This window comes from Nymphaea colorata, chromosome 4 (genome assembly GCF_008831285.2).
Source record: "Nymphaea colorata isolate Beijing-Zhang1983 chromosome 4, ASM883128v2, whole genome shotgun sequence".
Lineage (NCBI taxonomy): Eukaryota > Viridiplantae > Streptophyta > Magnoliopsida > Nymphaeales > Nymphaeaceae > Nymphaea > Nymphaea colorata.
In genome coordinates, this window is record NC_045141.1 from 11,740,442 (window position 1) to 11,756,705 (window position 16,264).

Here is a 16,264-nt window from a genome sequence, read left to right on the forward strand (position 1 = left end):
CAGTTTAGCTTCTGCAGGAGGTAGTGTAAGGGATGGTCAAAAGCTTTTAAATAAGGCAACAAGTAGAGGATGTTTATAAGAGCCACTTTTTCTGAGTTTCTTCCAGTCCCTGCACAAGCTCCCTCAGGTGTGTTCGTCTGCGTGTACCTCTGCATGCCTATGCATGCTTGGCGAAAATGTGCATACATGTACAAAATAATATTGGTCATTTGAGAAAAGCTCATCCTAATAGAGCTGAATTTGTTTAATGTGGAAGAATCTCAACTAAAAACATCAACCTTGAAGCAGAAAAGGTGAAGCATTTGAGATAGAGGAAGTTTTTATTAGTCAGGATATGGAACTTTGTAACTTACTTTTGGGGATCGTCTCTGTGTAAAAGTTGGTTCGTGGATGTGTTAATAATAATAATAAAAAAAAATCTTCTTTCGAAAATAATGTTTTGGAGAAAAGAAAGCAGGAAGAGCATTAGATGCAGGGATCACTCCCCCATCTCCTGTCTTCATTCTCAAAATCCTCCCTGTCTGGAAACCAGATTTTTCATATTCTGATAGAAGTGGAACACATTCATCACAGTCTGTCTTTGCTTGGAAAGCTTACGTTCAAATGTAAAAGGGGTTCCTATCTGTTGGCAATGCATGATTTTTCAAACTTATGGAATTGCAAATCCTACAAACTGTTTGAAAACACTTTTTGAATTTTGAGTAGTTTGGATCTTTGTTAGTGGGTCCATTCATATGCAAATAGATGTATGAATCCACACGAGTCAGATTGGATGGAAGATATGAGATGAGGGATGAATGGGCTCTAAATGAAAAAAAGTAGTAACGTGTCGCTGAAAAAAACTTGACGTATATGAGCCAATTCCTACCGCGCAACAGCAGCATTTAACAAAGGGATCCTGATCGGTTGAAAGCTGTCTGCTCTAATGAGCAGAGCGTCAAGCTGGCGATCTTCCTGATGCTCGAGCGGAGTATCAGCCATCAAGATTACTGCATGTAGAAATGGATCTTGAAAAGACGTAAATGACTAAAGGAGGATGATTACAAAATGCATGACATATCCGATTGCTGACGTAATTTTAAAGTTGTTTAAACAGATGTGACAAAGTGATTTGGATTCCGTCACTAATCAGGGTTTTAAAGTTGTTTGACCAGATCTGACATTCATAACCTTCGAGACAACTGACTAAATCTAAATAAAGACCCAATTAGACTACATACAATGTTGAATCCTATGCTTGTTAGATCTAAGTCCTACTGTAAGGAGATGAATTTGAATCCAGTTACATAGGATCCAATTAGTTAATTTGCTAAACGATAGATGGATCTGATCCAAATTTGAGCGGGCAAGGACAAAACTGTATAGTAAGCTGCTGCTAGAATCATAGATCCACCCAGGTCATGAAGTAAGAGCCTTGGGAGTTTTACATTGAAAGCAATTTCCCCAAGTAAATATTAGAAAGAAAATAAGTTATTCATTTGTAGAATATCCACATTCAACTGCCCAAATGATATATATATATATATATATATATATATATATATATATATATATATATATATATATATATATATATATGATGGTGAATTTATTCCCAGATCTTGCACACACTATCCGATATCACACTATGAGAGGTGTGTGTGTGTGTGTGGTTCTTAGTTCAGCTGTCCACCGACTGGCCATATGGTACTTTTAAGCATTTTCTACCAGAAATTAACCCGGTGCACAATTTCATGGATGATTACCAAATGACTAGTGTAGATGACTGGATAAAGAACTAATCATGGGAATTGTCAAAAACGATATCTTTCGCAACCATGTAGACAAAAACAAAGCAATGGCGAGTAGAGACAGCTACAGCTACAGCTACAGCTTCATGAATTTTAACTGCATAATCCTGATCCTGTGGTAATAATAACAAAGGTTAACTCTAAAACATTAATGCGCATGACTTGCTGCCCCATTTTCTGGTGAAAATGATCCATGAACGGACAAGCTGCCTGCATAATTAAGCAAAATAAGACCCATAGTCTTTCATTGTAACTCAGAAGAATTTCACTGTAAAAAAAGGGGGCAAATAGAGTGATGCTTTTTGAAATGTCATGACAAGATGTCATAGCATGAAGAGGACAGAAGCATCTTAGTTTCATTTTCCATTAGGTAAAGAGTAACAGCTAGGCCTAGGCAGTCGGAATAGTATCTACAGCAATTTGCCGCTTCCAAAACAATTGAAGGACTGCAGTATCAATCAGCTGTGCATTTGTACATCTGTGAGAGAATTCAAGAAAATTCAAGCTTTATATGCGAATGCCTGCAAATGCCCAACAATTTGGTAGTAAAGGATTCAAGAAAGAAAATTACATAATTTCAATTTATTTAATTTCAATTTATTTAACTTCAACAGTTGGAATACATGAATCTTGATTCCAAGCTTAATGTCTCGTCGCTTGTAAAATTGTTAGTTGTAACATGACTCTTGATTGATTCCACCTTACTTGAAGCATGAGACGCTCGGTATATTGATCAGTTTCTCATTCAAAAAAGTATGATATGGAAGAACTGCAAGCATCTTGTGCCCCAGTTTCCTCCACTTTAATTAGGACAAGCTTTGCCACCGCCACTTCCAACAATCCAACAAGACTCGCATAATATTCAAAATCCAAAAAAATGGTGGAGGTTGAGGGAATTGATATACGTGCATATGAGGACACTGGGGAATGGCAGTAGACGACTTAGGCCTACTGGAGAAGATACCTGGAGCAACTTAGGACTTCAGCATTAAAGGATGTAGGATGGATTTACTCTCTACATATTGCCCTGCAGTGCCGGAAGACTTACTGTTTTGTTGTGTTTTGTTGTGAGCACTTATGTGTCTGTTCTTGTAGAATTTTTTTTGTTGCAAAAGATGGAAATAGCATTCTGCGCAAATTCTCCAAGAAAAGCTAGCATGAAAGGAAATTTGTATTGCAAATAAGCAATCGAATGTTATTAGCTGTTCAGAAAACATATACATCTCAAATTATCAGATAGATGGCTCGGTTTCTCAACCTTCCAAACCAACAGATTCAAAGTACAGATCCTGTGAAAATCTTTACAACAAACGACGGCAAAAAAAAAAAAGGGGTGCAGACAAGCACCTGTAGCAATCTGAAGATCAAGAGCACAAATGACTTGAATGAGACAAGAGTGTTACAGAAACTCACAAGATCCTGCAGTTTACATCCACCAACCAACAGAGAAACTGTGGATGGTGAAGGATCTTTTCTATCAGAACACTTTTGGGCAGAGTACGTACAGACATAAATCTCGCCATTAATGACAATCACCAATGTCTGATTGACATGATTTGAAATGCTCACGGAACTAAATGGAGAAGTGTAGTATGGCCTGTTCACAGGAAGCAGAGCATGAAATAAGAAAAGAATCAACTAAAAAGGAAAAAGCCAACATCTAAGCTGCTATAGCTATATTATCTGCAAGTACATAAAAGAAATGCAAGAAAAGATAAAACGGAAGCAAAATGCACCTCAATTATTGATGATATACAGGAATTTTCTCTGCGAATCTGAGGGCTCTGCTTCTCACATTTTGGACTTTCAATCTGGCACTGTATTGTCTCAAGCCGCTTGTTTATGTCCTTTAGCAGCTTGAACTCCTCCATGGTCCTTTCACTGCGTTCTTGTTTCATCCGCTCTCTCTCATTCTCCAATTGCTGCAACCGCATGTTCAACTCCGCTTGTGAGCAGTACAACTCTTTAATAAGCTTTGCTTTTTCTTCCGGAGAAAAATTCCCCTTGCCCTTATGTTGCAGTGGTGCATTTGGCTTCCGAAGCCTGTCCTCAACGTCCATGTTCACCTCGTCTGTTAGTCTATCACAGATTTTGCCATCCTCTGCTCGATCATGAGGCACTTCGAAAACATCATAGACACTACCATGTAATTCATTGATCTTCTTATCAGTCCCATTTTCCAAACATGGGCAAGAAGAATGGACATCGAATTCTGATAGATCCTCAGTATCCGCAGATCGACAAGATGTGAATGAACATCTGCTTCCTATTAGCTCTGGGCCATGCCCAATGTCAGCATCATCACCAACCGCAGAGTGAAAGGAAGTGAACCTTGATACCGAGTCGAAATTAACAGGGTTAGAATCTAAATTCATCTTGCAGTTCTCAACGTCCAAACCATCTGTTGCATTCCCAAACTTGTGTTCTTCCTCTATGTCATCGTCACAACGAACCTCGACGACTTCATCCTCTTCTTCCTCCTCCTTAATAGACAAATTTCTAACACTACTCCATGGATGAGACGATCTGTTCTTTTTGCTGGAACCACCATTGCCGCTATGCTTCCCACTTTGGTGGTCTGCAGAAGAAGAAGAATCAGAAGCTGTCAATCTCAAGACAGGTGGACATGAATTTTTCAACTTTTCCATGCTGCTCCAATGTCCATCTTCATCATTGTCGTCCTCTTCGTCCTCTCCTTCGTCCACCCACATTGATCCGGAAACCATTCGTCCCTGCGGCCATGGTCGGGCTGCCTGCCGTGATCGTTGCAGCCTCCCAATGTCGAAGTCGTCTAAGCCTACACTAAGAAGCCTGTGCCTGTAAGCCTGAACCTGAAACTCAAGCGAAGCGGTCTCCATCTCCTTCCTGTACATGAGTTGCTCGAACACCTCCAAAGATTCTTGGGCATACTGCATCTTCTCCTCCGCCATCCTCCTGTATTGCCGCGCCTCCATAGCCACGGTGGCTTTCTCTGCCTGCAAGCGTAAAATCATGGACATGGCCTCGCTCGCAGCCGTGGAAGCAGCCTCCCTTTCCTCGTCCAACTCTTGACAAAGCTTCTGCAGAAGCTTGTTTTGGTTGTCGATTGCTTCCCTCAACACAAGAACATCATCTGAATAACCATCCAAGTCTTCATCCATCTTGTACTCAACCAAACCCCCTTCTTCTTCTTACTATTATTATCGAGAAACTCAACACCACAAAACAACAAGCAAATATCTCAACCCCATCAATAGGAAACTCAATGGAACCTCCTTTTTCTGTTAGAAACTCAACAGCCACCAACCAGAAACCGAAGCCACGAACAGATGCTAATAAGAAAACATTACCACCAAAAGCTTTACAACAACCAAATACAAGAACGCAAGGAAACCTTCTTTCTTCTTGCTTCTCAGGCACGTAGACGATGGTTTATCTGGTCAGCGCAGATTCCTTCTCTTTCCTCAGGAACCCAACTTCACGGTGAAGCTATAAGGGTGCACACTACTCAAAACATGCACAAAAGCAAACACAAACCGCCTCGAACTCAATAAACAACAGAACAATGAAAAGAAAGCCAGGGAAGCAAGCAGGGGAAAGAGAAGACACCTTTACGCATCAAAGGAGAAAAACCAATAATGATTCCCTCGAGAAAAGACACGCCACAGATCCCATGTTTCTTGGGCTTTCTTCCTGAAGGAAAAAGATGGTGTTCATGGAAAGCAGAAGCACGAGAGACAGAGGCAGGCAATTGATTTCGTGAGAGAACAATAAAACCGACCAACTTATTGTTCTGTTGTATACGAAGAAGACCAACTTTTTTTTTATTTCTCTTTCCGAGTTTTGCTTTTTCCTTTTCTTATAGTTCGAACTACCGTTGATGTGTTGAACAGCTACATATCGAAAAGAAATAAAGTCGGCAACGGGAAGGAGAATACGATTGAATAGGAAACCGTTAAGAAAGGAAAGTTACAGGCTTTCTCTCCCGCTTCCTTCGGACCGGTTGTCTTTTCATCGCATCCATGGCTTCTCTTATTTGGAGAATGCGCGTCAAAGGCCAATGGCCAACCTGGTTCTGTGAACAGGATGACTTTTACTGTGTGAAATTTCGTTCAGCCACATGCGTTTACTTTTAATTTTTGGAAAGGTGGCCTTCTCTTTTGAACATCTCCAAATGAAATGTAGTTCTCCGAAATTTGATAAAAAATCTTCAGTGTTTATGAAAATTTATTTTTTTGCATCATTTATAGGATCTGAACAACCAGGAAAAAATACTTAAGTTTTGCATCATTATTAAAGAGATAACGCATAATTTAGACGTTAAGAATCTAATTAAGTTTTGAATCATTAACGAAAGATAACTTTTGCCTAATTAATCTTAGGTTATTAATAACCTAAAGGAAATAGGGTTATTATGATAAAAAACTAAAATGCCTTTATTTAAGATAAATTTCAAATTTATTTGCTTACATTAGTCTTATTAATTAAAATCGAAAATGCTAGTACATAATTAATTATATTCAAATTATTTAGTTTTAAATCAATATCTAAAATAATTATGGGGATTTTTTTCTTCATGAATGCTGGAAAGCCAAAATACTTGGATGTCTTAAGAAAATAAATTTGGTAGTTTTTTAGGTAGTTTTTGAGGGTAAAGTATGAAACGACCTTTTACTGATTTTTTAATCCATTTGACAGAAATAATGTTATAGATTTTTTTTTTTATTAACCATGAAAGAAACTTCAAGTGTGTTTGTAACAATACGGAGAAGCTATGTACGTTTTTTTATTATTGTCAAATTTTTGGGGAGTGTTTGGTTATTTCATATTTAAAAGTTATAGATCTTGCTTAGCATGTTTTTTTATTGACGTGACAAGAGATCCATGGTAAAATACATGGTCTATCATATTTGAAATCCTCCTTTTGTCTTTTGGCATTGAAAAAAAGGTTGAATTTAGAAGGATTGGATCTTAAATTCATGGTTCTCAATCTTAAGGATTTTAAATAACGAGCATTCAAACACCCCCACAGTGTTTGTTTGTACTGGGAATCCTACATAAAGTTTATGGAATCTTAGATCATCTTTAGATTTGAGATCGGGAGCTATCAAACACACTTTGGAAGAAAAACACCATTGAGATCATTTCCCCTTTCAACACCAGCAAAGTAAGGTTTGTAAAAGTTGAAAATTAAGTTCTATGTTTGAGAGAATTTGACAGTTCAACAAAAAATTGGTCAAGCTTGAATATTCATGGATTTTCTTATCTTTTTCATCAAAGAATATTTATCCACGACATGATCAAGATTGAACAAAAGTGGGCCCGAATAAAGGAAAAAAGAAATATTCTGATTTGGTTATATTAATTTGTTAATGGTAATATGCGTCATCCCACAATCCTCCCAATTGGCCCCTTTTAGTGCTTTTCATATTGCCGTTTACTACTTTTGCAAGGTCTTGAAACCACTGTTGGAAAAATCAATCTATGAACTGAATCAGCTACGACTTGGTTAAAAAATATTTAAAAAGTTATTTTCTAGGAAAAATAGATACAAAAAAAGGTGTAAAAAAATAATTTCAAGATAAAATATTTAATAAAATAATTTTTATAAAGATTAAAGTTGGCCATGGGATCGATTAGATTAGTTTGTCACAATTCAATGTGAATCGGCTGGTTGAAACTCCCTGAGAATCCCAACGGCTATTTAAGATGCAACCACAAACTTTTGTCTCTTCTACTTTCTTTTTTATTCCTTTATGGGACCTCTTTCTCTTTTAGGTTTGGTAGGACCACCTCTTTTTTTTTTTTTTTTTTTTTTTTGCCTCAGTCTACTTTGGAGGGCTCCATACGAGATGGCATGAGGAAGTCCCCGGTGCCACAAAAAGTTTGAATAAAAGGTGATTGGTTGAGACATGCATATTAAACACAATTTTTTATACGCATATCTAAATCCGTTGCTTAAATCTAAAGCTAAAGCTATCTTGATAATCTTTATTTGACACTTTCATTTTTGGCCACTTGAACTTTTTTTTTTTTTTTTTTAAACTTGGTCAGAAGCTGGGGTTAATCGAAGATGTACCTATCAGATTTGGCTCATTTTTAAATGCATGTTTGTATGTTGGAGCAGGTAGAAAGAGACATAACTTTACATAAATTGTTTACAAGGACTTTAAATCTGATAAGCAAATTGAAGTAGGTAACAAAATGTTAGGGTCATGACTTAATTTAGATGTAAGATCCGAAGGCCACACATTAATATTAATGTGAGAATAGTGGCAAAGGCATAACATTATTTATTTTTTTCAATATTAACATATTAATACATCAATAACTTTTAGGGGGTGTTTGGATTAGAGGACAAAACGTGGTTTTGCTCCACAACACCATTTCAAGAATCTTTGGATGACGTTAAAACTGGGTTTTGCTAAAACTGGCACTGGTTTTCATGAAGGGCCTGAATTCTAATTTTTAACTTTAAACCAAGATTTTTACTTATCATCCAAACATCCAAACCAAGTTTATAAAACCGACAGGGTTTTCATAAAAACTTGGCGTTCACCAAACCAAGTTTTTTGAAGGTGCCATCCAAATGCGGTTTCATTAAAGTTTTAAATTTAAATTGTTAGTGCTCTTTAATCAGAAATGTGTAGCTTTACAACGGTGTGAGAGAAACATTTATTTTTTTCCCTTAAGGCTTTAGGAGAGGATCTTAAATCAACGATAGCGGAGATCCACATTTTAAATTAAGTGTTGAAAACGCATAGGGGAGTCAGATCAGACCTGATCAAATCCAAGGATCACATTGTCAATGATAAATGTGTGCCGTGCCTCTTAAGTGCATTACACATTTATATAATTGATGGCATCAGTCAGCATCGCATGGTTTCAATGTTTAAAAACGACATCTGATCCCACATTTATACGTGACAGTGCCAATTTGTTAAAAACCATCCCCTGATGAAAAAGCATATCAATATATATATATATATATTACAAAAAAATAAAGCAAAAACATATCAGCTTAACTAAAAAAGAGACAAATCTTTAAATTATTTGTAAAATAGGTGAAAATAAGATATGGCGCTTTTGAATCGGCCACCAAATCTAATCGACATGCTACCAATTCAATTTGAAGCGGCAAATTCATATTGATTCCGGCACCCTCGACACATTTACTAGGAAATGGACACAAACACATCAATGTATGTACATGCAAGGATGTTCAACGAGCTCGAGCGAAACTCAGGCTCAAATCGAACTTAGCCGGTAAAACTCCACTCAAGCTCAACTCAAGGAGTCAAGTTCAGGTTTAAAAAAGGACTCGTTTACAAAAAGAGCCAAGCCCGGCTCGGCTTGATTAAACCCATGGAGATTAAATATATATAAAAGGCATTCTATTATACTGACACCCACCAAAAAAAAAAAAAAAAAAAAGGCAGCTGGACTGCGGCTACACCCGCATCTAGCAAGGGAGACGAATTCATAATTTTAACCTGTTGTTTCCGCCATCTTAACAGTTCTTTTTTTTTTTTTATATATAAACGGATCAGCTAAGCTTAAGCAAATCTCAGCTCGAGCTTAGCAGAGCCAAATTCGAGCCGTCTTAGGCATGAGATGAGCCGAGCTTGAATTAATAAACTTGAGCTTGACTTTAAAGATGGAGCCAAAGCTCGGCTTATGCTTTAAGCACTCAACTTAGAGTTCCGGCTCAGCTCGAACTCGGCTTGTGTTCATCCCTATATATGTACATGGGCATGCTACAAGCTTCAAGCCAATCCGAAGTTAGGTTTTATAACCCGGCTAAAATCGCCACGTCATTCCCTTAATTAAGCGCGACCGCCTTATTAGCGTGGCGCATACAATTCCTAAACTTCTTGAGAGATTTCCGGGTTTGTTTGGGGGGCACTTCAAAACCAGGTTTTGGAGTGTTTGGGTGACACTTTAAAACAAGGTTTTGGAGTGTTTGGATGCCATCAAAACTGGTAACAAAACCTGGTTTTGTAAAAGGAAATGAAAACTCCTTTAGGTTGTCACAAAAAAAAAAGAAAGAGAAAGCAAGTGTCTAAAACTCAATAAAAAAAACATGGTTTTCATAAAACCTAATTTTTACAAAACTGGATTAGAGGGTATCATCCAAACGCCCCCTAAGTGTATATGAGTCCTCATTCCCTTTGTGCTTCCCTCGACATCCACGCATGCTTCTGTTATATAGGTCAATCTTGTTATGAGACAATGATATGCAGTTGGATCTTGCCATCACTGTCATTGAGACAATGGCGTTGTTCCATGAGGAATTCAATGGGTGTGAATCAGAACAATCCAAACTAATTTATGGCTTTTTAAGCCACCCCTATGCATAAAAATATTTCAGCAGTCCAAGGTGGGCCATATGGAAATAATGTCATGATGGATGAGCATTTATTTTGTCAATGGAATCTTTCTGATTTCTAATATATGATCATGACAACACAGACAAGTACTGACATAAATATGTGATGATAAAAGTATTTGAACAATGAGTAATTAGTTTTGGGTTGAACAGATCCTAGTTTTATAATGGATCCAGACCAATTTTGCAAACCAGTCCTATAGTGCATTGATTAACCTATAGCTGAGGAGCGTAACATAGTTGGTCGGCCTGAGTGTTGCATTGATGATGAGTCATTGGTTTAATTCTTATGAGTGTTACTTCTTTACACTATTGGGTGTTACCTATCTAAACTATAAACAGTAGCATGTATGACACTGGAGTTGAAAAGTGTACTGTAAAACTATACCGATGTCATAGAACACCCCTAAACCATAGGCCAGGACAAGGAAAAGGGAGGGTGGCTTCACCTCTCAGAAACTACCAACCAATAGAGGTTATTGTTTTTCGTAACCCTGGCGGTATAATCATATTGACTTCTTCTTAAATATCTCTATCTAGAAATGCGTGTTATAAACATGTGTTTAACATAATATCTAGTTTCTTGATATTGGAATTGCGAGGATGGTTTGAATTGTGACCATTTTGGTCGACAGATGCGTGTCATTCATTATAATAAACTCTTTCTCTCTCTCACTGCACATAATCTTTCTCCACTTGTTTTGCTTTGTGCATTTTATGGTTCTATCGGTTTGACCTTAATCCGTGGGTCTGAGATCCTAGTAAATCTGCAATGAAACAAACACATTCTTAAAGGACTAAGGACTAAAACTTGGTCATATATTGTTGCTTAGATAATTTGACTTTGTTGGCAAAGGTATGACAACACCTGAACTTGTTCTTTGATGTTTGAAAAGAAAGATCTCTTTACAAAAAGCAACATCATGGTTTGTTCTCTTTCCATATTATAAAGTCTATAACCCTTTTGCAATATAAAATTACCTACAAAAATATGCCTTTTTGGCTCTTGTATCAAACTTAGGTTACTTACAACCAAATTAGTTGCATGACAAAGACAACCGAACACATGAAGATGATTAAAAGATTGTTTTCCACTGAATTTTTGTGAAAGGTGTTTGTTCTTCGTTCCTAGCAATAAAGGAGGAGAGATTGTACTGATCAAGTACGTAGTAATAGGCATATACTCAAGCAAAAACATACTAGAAAGTTTGATTCAAGTGCGTGGCATACCATTTCATTCTTGCTCCTGTTTGGGTTTTATTCGAGAGCAAAGATGACGGAGCATCCCACCAAGCGTTTGTTTATATGAAAAAGCAGGGATGGAAGATAGATGCTTGGTCCTGCAAGGCCTTTCTTATGGCCTTGAGAGCGTCTGGCGAGATGGAGACGGCTTTGGAGTTTTTGCAGACGGTGCTGGAATTGGGGCTTGAGGCGACGCCCCATTATATGGCCATCATTGTTGATGGGCTCTGCTCGAAAGGCGAGATAAAGAAAGCTATTGAGTTTTCTGATGGCATGAGTGCTAGAGGGTTCAAGGCCAATATCTTCTCTTCTAAGTCGTTAATGGAGGCTCATTGCAAGAATGGAGATATTGAGAGGGCCCTCGAGGTCCTGGGTTCAGTGGTAGACAACGCTGGCGTCCAAAGGAATGTCGCAACTTATACCATTCTGATCAATGCATTGTGCAATTCAGGCAAGATAGATAAAGCTGAGGAGTTGTTTGACGACATGAAGAAGAGGGGGATGGTTGGGGATGTCTATGTCTATACTTCAATGGTCCATGGAAATTGTAAGGGTGGCAACATAAAGAGGGCATTTGCTCTGCTTGATGAAAGCATAGATGCATTGACACCAAATGCTCATACCTATGGGGCACTGATCAATGGTTTGTGTAAGTTGGGACAGATGAAGGCTGCATCAACAGTTCTGACTTCTCAGTGAGATGCAAAGAAAGGGAATTGATTCCAATCAGATTATACTCCACACGATGATTGCTGGGTATTGCAAGGCAGGAGATATTGATGAGGCCTTCAACTTGATGGCTAACATGGAAAAGAAAGAAATCAAACTGGATGTTTATACATATAGTACAATTATGAGTGGGTTAGGAAAGTTGGACAGGTTTGAAGAGGCCAAGAGGCTGTTCTATGCTATGGTTGACAAAGGGATTTCTCCAAATGCTGTGAGCTATACTACTTTGGTGGGCATTCACTGCAAAGAAGGGAATCTAGATGAGGCCATGAGAGACTTTCGTGAGATGGGCAGGAAAAGTATCAGGCCTACTGTTTGCACTTACAATACTTTGATTGATGGGGGTCCCCCATAAGCTTTGGGAGGAAATGGAATCAAAAGAACTGAAAAGTGATGTTTATACATACACAACGTTGATACATGCGAACTGTACGCAAGATAAAATGGATGAAGCACTCAAATTATTTACTGAAATGCGTTCAAGAGATCTTCCAAACGTCGTTACTTTCACTACCTTGATATCTGGGTTGTCAAGAAATGGAAAGACAGATGATGCTTTGAGAATATATGACGAGATGGTGGTGGCAGGAGTCACTCCTGATGCCAAATTGATAGAACCTCGCTGGCGAGGCGCTATCGCTACCCAAGATCATGCTCAGCAGGGCGAATTGATTTCAACTTTGGGATCTGCCACCGCTTCTCCTTCTATCGCAGGAACAGGGGAGACGGATGTTCGTTGGTCGGTAGATGATCGTGTTGCTACTTTGGAAGTATAACACCAGATCTACTGGCGTGCTCCTGCGCTGCAGCCTTCTCATGAGATGAAGCCGGCCTCTAACCTCCCTTTGTGGTTAAGGAAAGTTGCATCGTGGATCAAAGGTCGTGACTTGGAGAACATGGAGAGGTCACCGGCACCAACGTCCGTCATCTTGAAATCGTCATCCAATCGGCCATGGAAGGGGTGACTTTAGGAGAAGAAGAGAGATCAGAAATAGAGGAGGCCGCTAGCTGTAGGGTAGAACTCCGGCCACGCCGATTGAGGTCGGACTAGAATCCGGCCACCACCATTGACAAAGCTCGGGAGGAAAAGGGGAAGAGAGAAAGCGACACTCAAATGGAATCAAATCTTCATTCAAGCGTAAGAGAAAAACCTTAATTACATGACTTATATACATAAGAGTGTCTTGGTTCTAACCTGAGACGAGATAAAAACAAACCGAACCAAAGAACGTCTCAAACCGAGACAGTACATAAGAGTAAATAAACATAAGTAAAAAGGGTGCCTAGAATGGATCTGGTTGCGCCAGTTTTCTCTATGGATTTGGACCCTGTCTCACCTTTTTCGACCTTAGCTGCTCCACTCGCTTCTCCCACTGCAGCCATATAAGTACTGCCCAAGGGTTCTATAAGTGTCGAATCCTGAACCATGCCAAGGTGTCGTGTGGTCCATTTCGCTTGTGTACACTTGGCCCTACGCACATGGATGCTAGTGGCCGACCCTGTAGGTCGCTTCTTGGGCTTGTGCCCATCCTCGGCCACGCGCAATGCTGCGGCCTGCTGCTCTCGACGCTCCCCGCCCAGGATAACCTCACAAGGCAACGAGGACATAAGCCTGTCGGGTGATAATTGGTGTGCCCAACTGCTACTCACGCCGCTGGTCGACTTCGCTCTAGCGCTCTCGGCCAGGCCTTCGGCCGTCCTCAATGATGCCAAAATTAGGCACGTATCAGATTAATTGTATTCTAACGTCACATTCGAAGATCTGCATGTGCTTGGAGAAAAGGAATGCCTAAGCTTTTGTTTTAATCTTTGTATTGTGGTAAATCATTTTTTTTGACCAGGGCTGAGGTCTATAAGCCAAACAAGAAATATATACAGAAAACGAAATGGAAAGGTTAATAGGGAAATGGTTGAGCTCTATCACTCGCAATATATTTTTATAAAAGGTACAGGTATTTGGTTTCCAGTTGAATCCTATTCATGAACCTAAGTATCCGTAACATGATCAGCTACGGTGTTCCGTCACTATTAGTTGTCTTCTTGAACTCTGGCTTACATGAGCTGTCTAAAGCAAATGAAAAATTTTGGAAAATAAAATTTTGCCATCTAAAATTTTAAGAAGCTCTAATTTAGCTGCTGGAAAATTTTTATAAAATGCAGTTAGCCCACGTGAAAATTTTTCAAAAAATTTTATTTTCATCTTGCCCCCAAATAAAAAAATCCTGCCACTGCCCCAAATTTCTGGCTAGCATTCTACCGGAGCCCTCGTCCGCCGAACGCCTCATTGCCTGGGCTTTCATCCGCTAGAGCTATTGGCTGCATAACAAAGCCAATATTCCAATATTTTTAGCTGAAATTGAAGCTAAAGCATTGTTACAAAAAACATGTCTTATTAGAAAAAGTCGCATATAATAAGGCAAAACACAATCAGCCATATAATACTTGTTTTATTCCCATCTTTTTTAAAAAACATCAAAAAATAAAAAACGCTTATAAAACACATTATACCCATTTTTTGCTTTTTTTTTCATATTTTGTATGATTTTTTATTTTTTTTATAATTTTTAGGATTTATTAAATGTTTTAAATTTTTTAAAAGTTTCCAGAGATTTTTCCATTTTATTCTTGAGATATACAATTTTGTCGTATTATACCAATTTTTTTCCTCACCGTATAGTACGTGTACATGTTTTTTGTGACAATGAGCTAAAGGTTTGGATGGAAGTATGAGGAACATGCCATCCAAGTTTAGGCTTGGGGTTTGCTTGGAAAACCCTGCACAAAAATGCCCCTTCGGTGCAGCAGACTTGAGGCAGTTCATCGAACCTCCTTATAAGAAAACCTCCTCATGGGATCTCCTCCGGCCATATAGGCATACTTAGAACCGCAATCATAGATAAGATGTGTAGAAATTTTATGGCTGTTTTTTCATTTAAATAAAGATGCCCTTTAAAAATCTTAAATTATATAACTAATGCCCTTCTGGCTAATGTTCTGACTCCGCTCATGTGTACAAGTTTTCAAAATTTTCGTTGTAATTAAGTTACAAATGTAAAGTGCAGCTAACAAAGTGCACTAATGATAAAGTAGATTTATGTTGTGTACCGTATATCGTAAATATGTAGCATAGAAGAATTATATTGTCTAAACTCTCATGGATTATTTTTGTGTGAAACAAGTGTATATTTATCGAACAGATCATCTCAAATAGGTGCGTAATTTTAAATTTTGTGAAGGAAAAGAAAAGAAAAAGTCAATGGTTGAAGCCGGGCCAAATGGGAGCAAATTATTCTGTAAAGTGGTGAACTTTTTCAAGCCATGGAAGTCTCTGGGAAATCTTATGGACATAATAGAATAATAATAGCAAGCTGTTCAGGTGAATTCCACCAACTCCAGCAAAACTCAGTATCAGATTCCCTCAAACTGTTTGCTTGTGGGAACATTAGTGATGCTTTATAGTGTTTTTAGCAATGTTTTATAGTAGTTCAGTGACGGTTTTAAGTTTTTTAGTCAATGGAAACATTCAAAGGCCGGCTGATTTTAATTCTTATATATATATATATATATATATATATATATATATATATATATATATATATATATATATATATATATATATATATATATACGCACAACCCCCCCCTCCCCCCAAATTAACTGAGTTTCGATTCAACTTTTTGTTTTGAAGTGAAAAAAAGCCTATGTTGGTGGTGCACATGACAAAAGTTCTTCATATTATCTTTGATTTTGAGGCTGTTTGTTATCCAACAAGGAAATATAGTAACATTACTATAATAGTCTTAGTAGATGGAATGTTGGCCATCTTAGTGAAGTGCCACCTTTTTCGGTCATCTTGGCCAAAGTATTTCAGGAATAGGGGAAGAAAGTTTATGTTCAGGACCTTAACACTAGAGCGCATGACCTAAATGCCTTCAGATATGAAAAAGATCACCCTGCCTCCAAGAGTTTTGTCTCTCTCTCTCTCTCAACAAGGGCAAAAAATAGAAAATCTGGAGATGGAGGAATAAGCAGTGATAATGGAAGTTGTCACAAGCCAAGGAGATGAGCCTACATCGTTGAAGTGAATGAGAAACTGAACCTTGTTAATGATAAGGTCGAAAGACAATTGTTTTTA

At 38.2% G+C, this 16,264-nt stretch overlaps 2 protein-coding genes across 4 annotated transcripts; one reads left to right on the forward strand and one right to left on the reverse strand.

Moving 5' to 3' along the window:
* Window positions 1-2,958: 2,958 nt before the first annotated feature.
* LOC116252267 (uncharacterized) lies at window positions 2,959-5,815 on the reverse strand. Of its 3 annotated transcripts, none has more exons than XM_031626418.2 (4): window positions 5,743-5,815; window positions 5,379-5,462; window positions 3,527-5,273; window positions 2,959-3,387 (listed from the first exon to the last, which is right to left on the reverse strand). In XM_031626418.2, exons 3-4 carry the CDS (start codon window positions 4,928-4,930, stop codon window positions 3,364-3,366), a joined length of 1,428 nt encoding a protein of 475 aa, XP_031482278.1. In that variant the 5' UTR covers window positions 4,931-5,273; window positions 5,379-5,462; window positions 5,743-5,815; the 3' UTR covers window positions 2,959-3,363. The 3 variants fall into 3 exon arrangements, with proteins under 3 accessions (XP_031482278.1, XP_031482279.1, XP_031482277.1); XM_031626419.2 differs by lacking the exon at window positions 5,743-5,815 and adding an exon at window positions 5,551-5,676; XM_031626417.2 differs by lacking the exon at window positions 5,743-5,815 and having other exon boundaries at window positions 5,379-5,673.
* Window positions 5,816-11,463: 5,648 nt separating this feature from the next.
* LOC116253165 (pentatricopeptide repeat-containing protein At2g32630-like) lies at window positions 11,464-12,484 on the forward strand. Its single transcript, XM_050077587.1, has 2 exons — window positions 11,464-12,053; window positions 12,097-12,484. Exons 1-2 carry the CDS (start codon window positions 11,464-11,466, stop codon window positions 12,482-12,484), a joined length of 978 nt encoding a protein of 325 aa, XP_049933544.1.
* Window positions 12,485-16,264: the final 3,780 nt, after the last annotated feature.

Excerpts from the sequence above, each read along its gene's own strand:
- LOC116252267 (XM_031626418.2), bottom strand. The coding sequence starts at position 4,930 with ATGGATGAAGACTTGGATGGTTATTCAGATGATGTTCTTGTGTTGAGG. Across the intron at positions 3,388-3,526 it reads GTATATCATCAATAATTGAG|GCCATACTACACTTCTCCAT; the intron begins GTGCATTTTGCT and ends TCCTGTGAACAG.
- LOC116253165 (XM_050077587.1), top strand. The coding sequence starts at position 11,464 with ATGAAAAAGCAGGGATGGAAGATAGATGCTTGGTCCTGCAAGGCCTTT. Across the intron at positions 12,054-12,096 it reads CTGATCAATGGTTTGTGTAA|TGAGATGCAAAGAAAGGGAA; the intron begins GTTGGGACAGAT and ends CTGACTTCTCAG.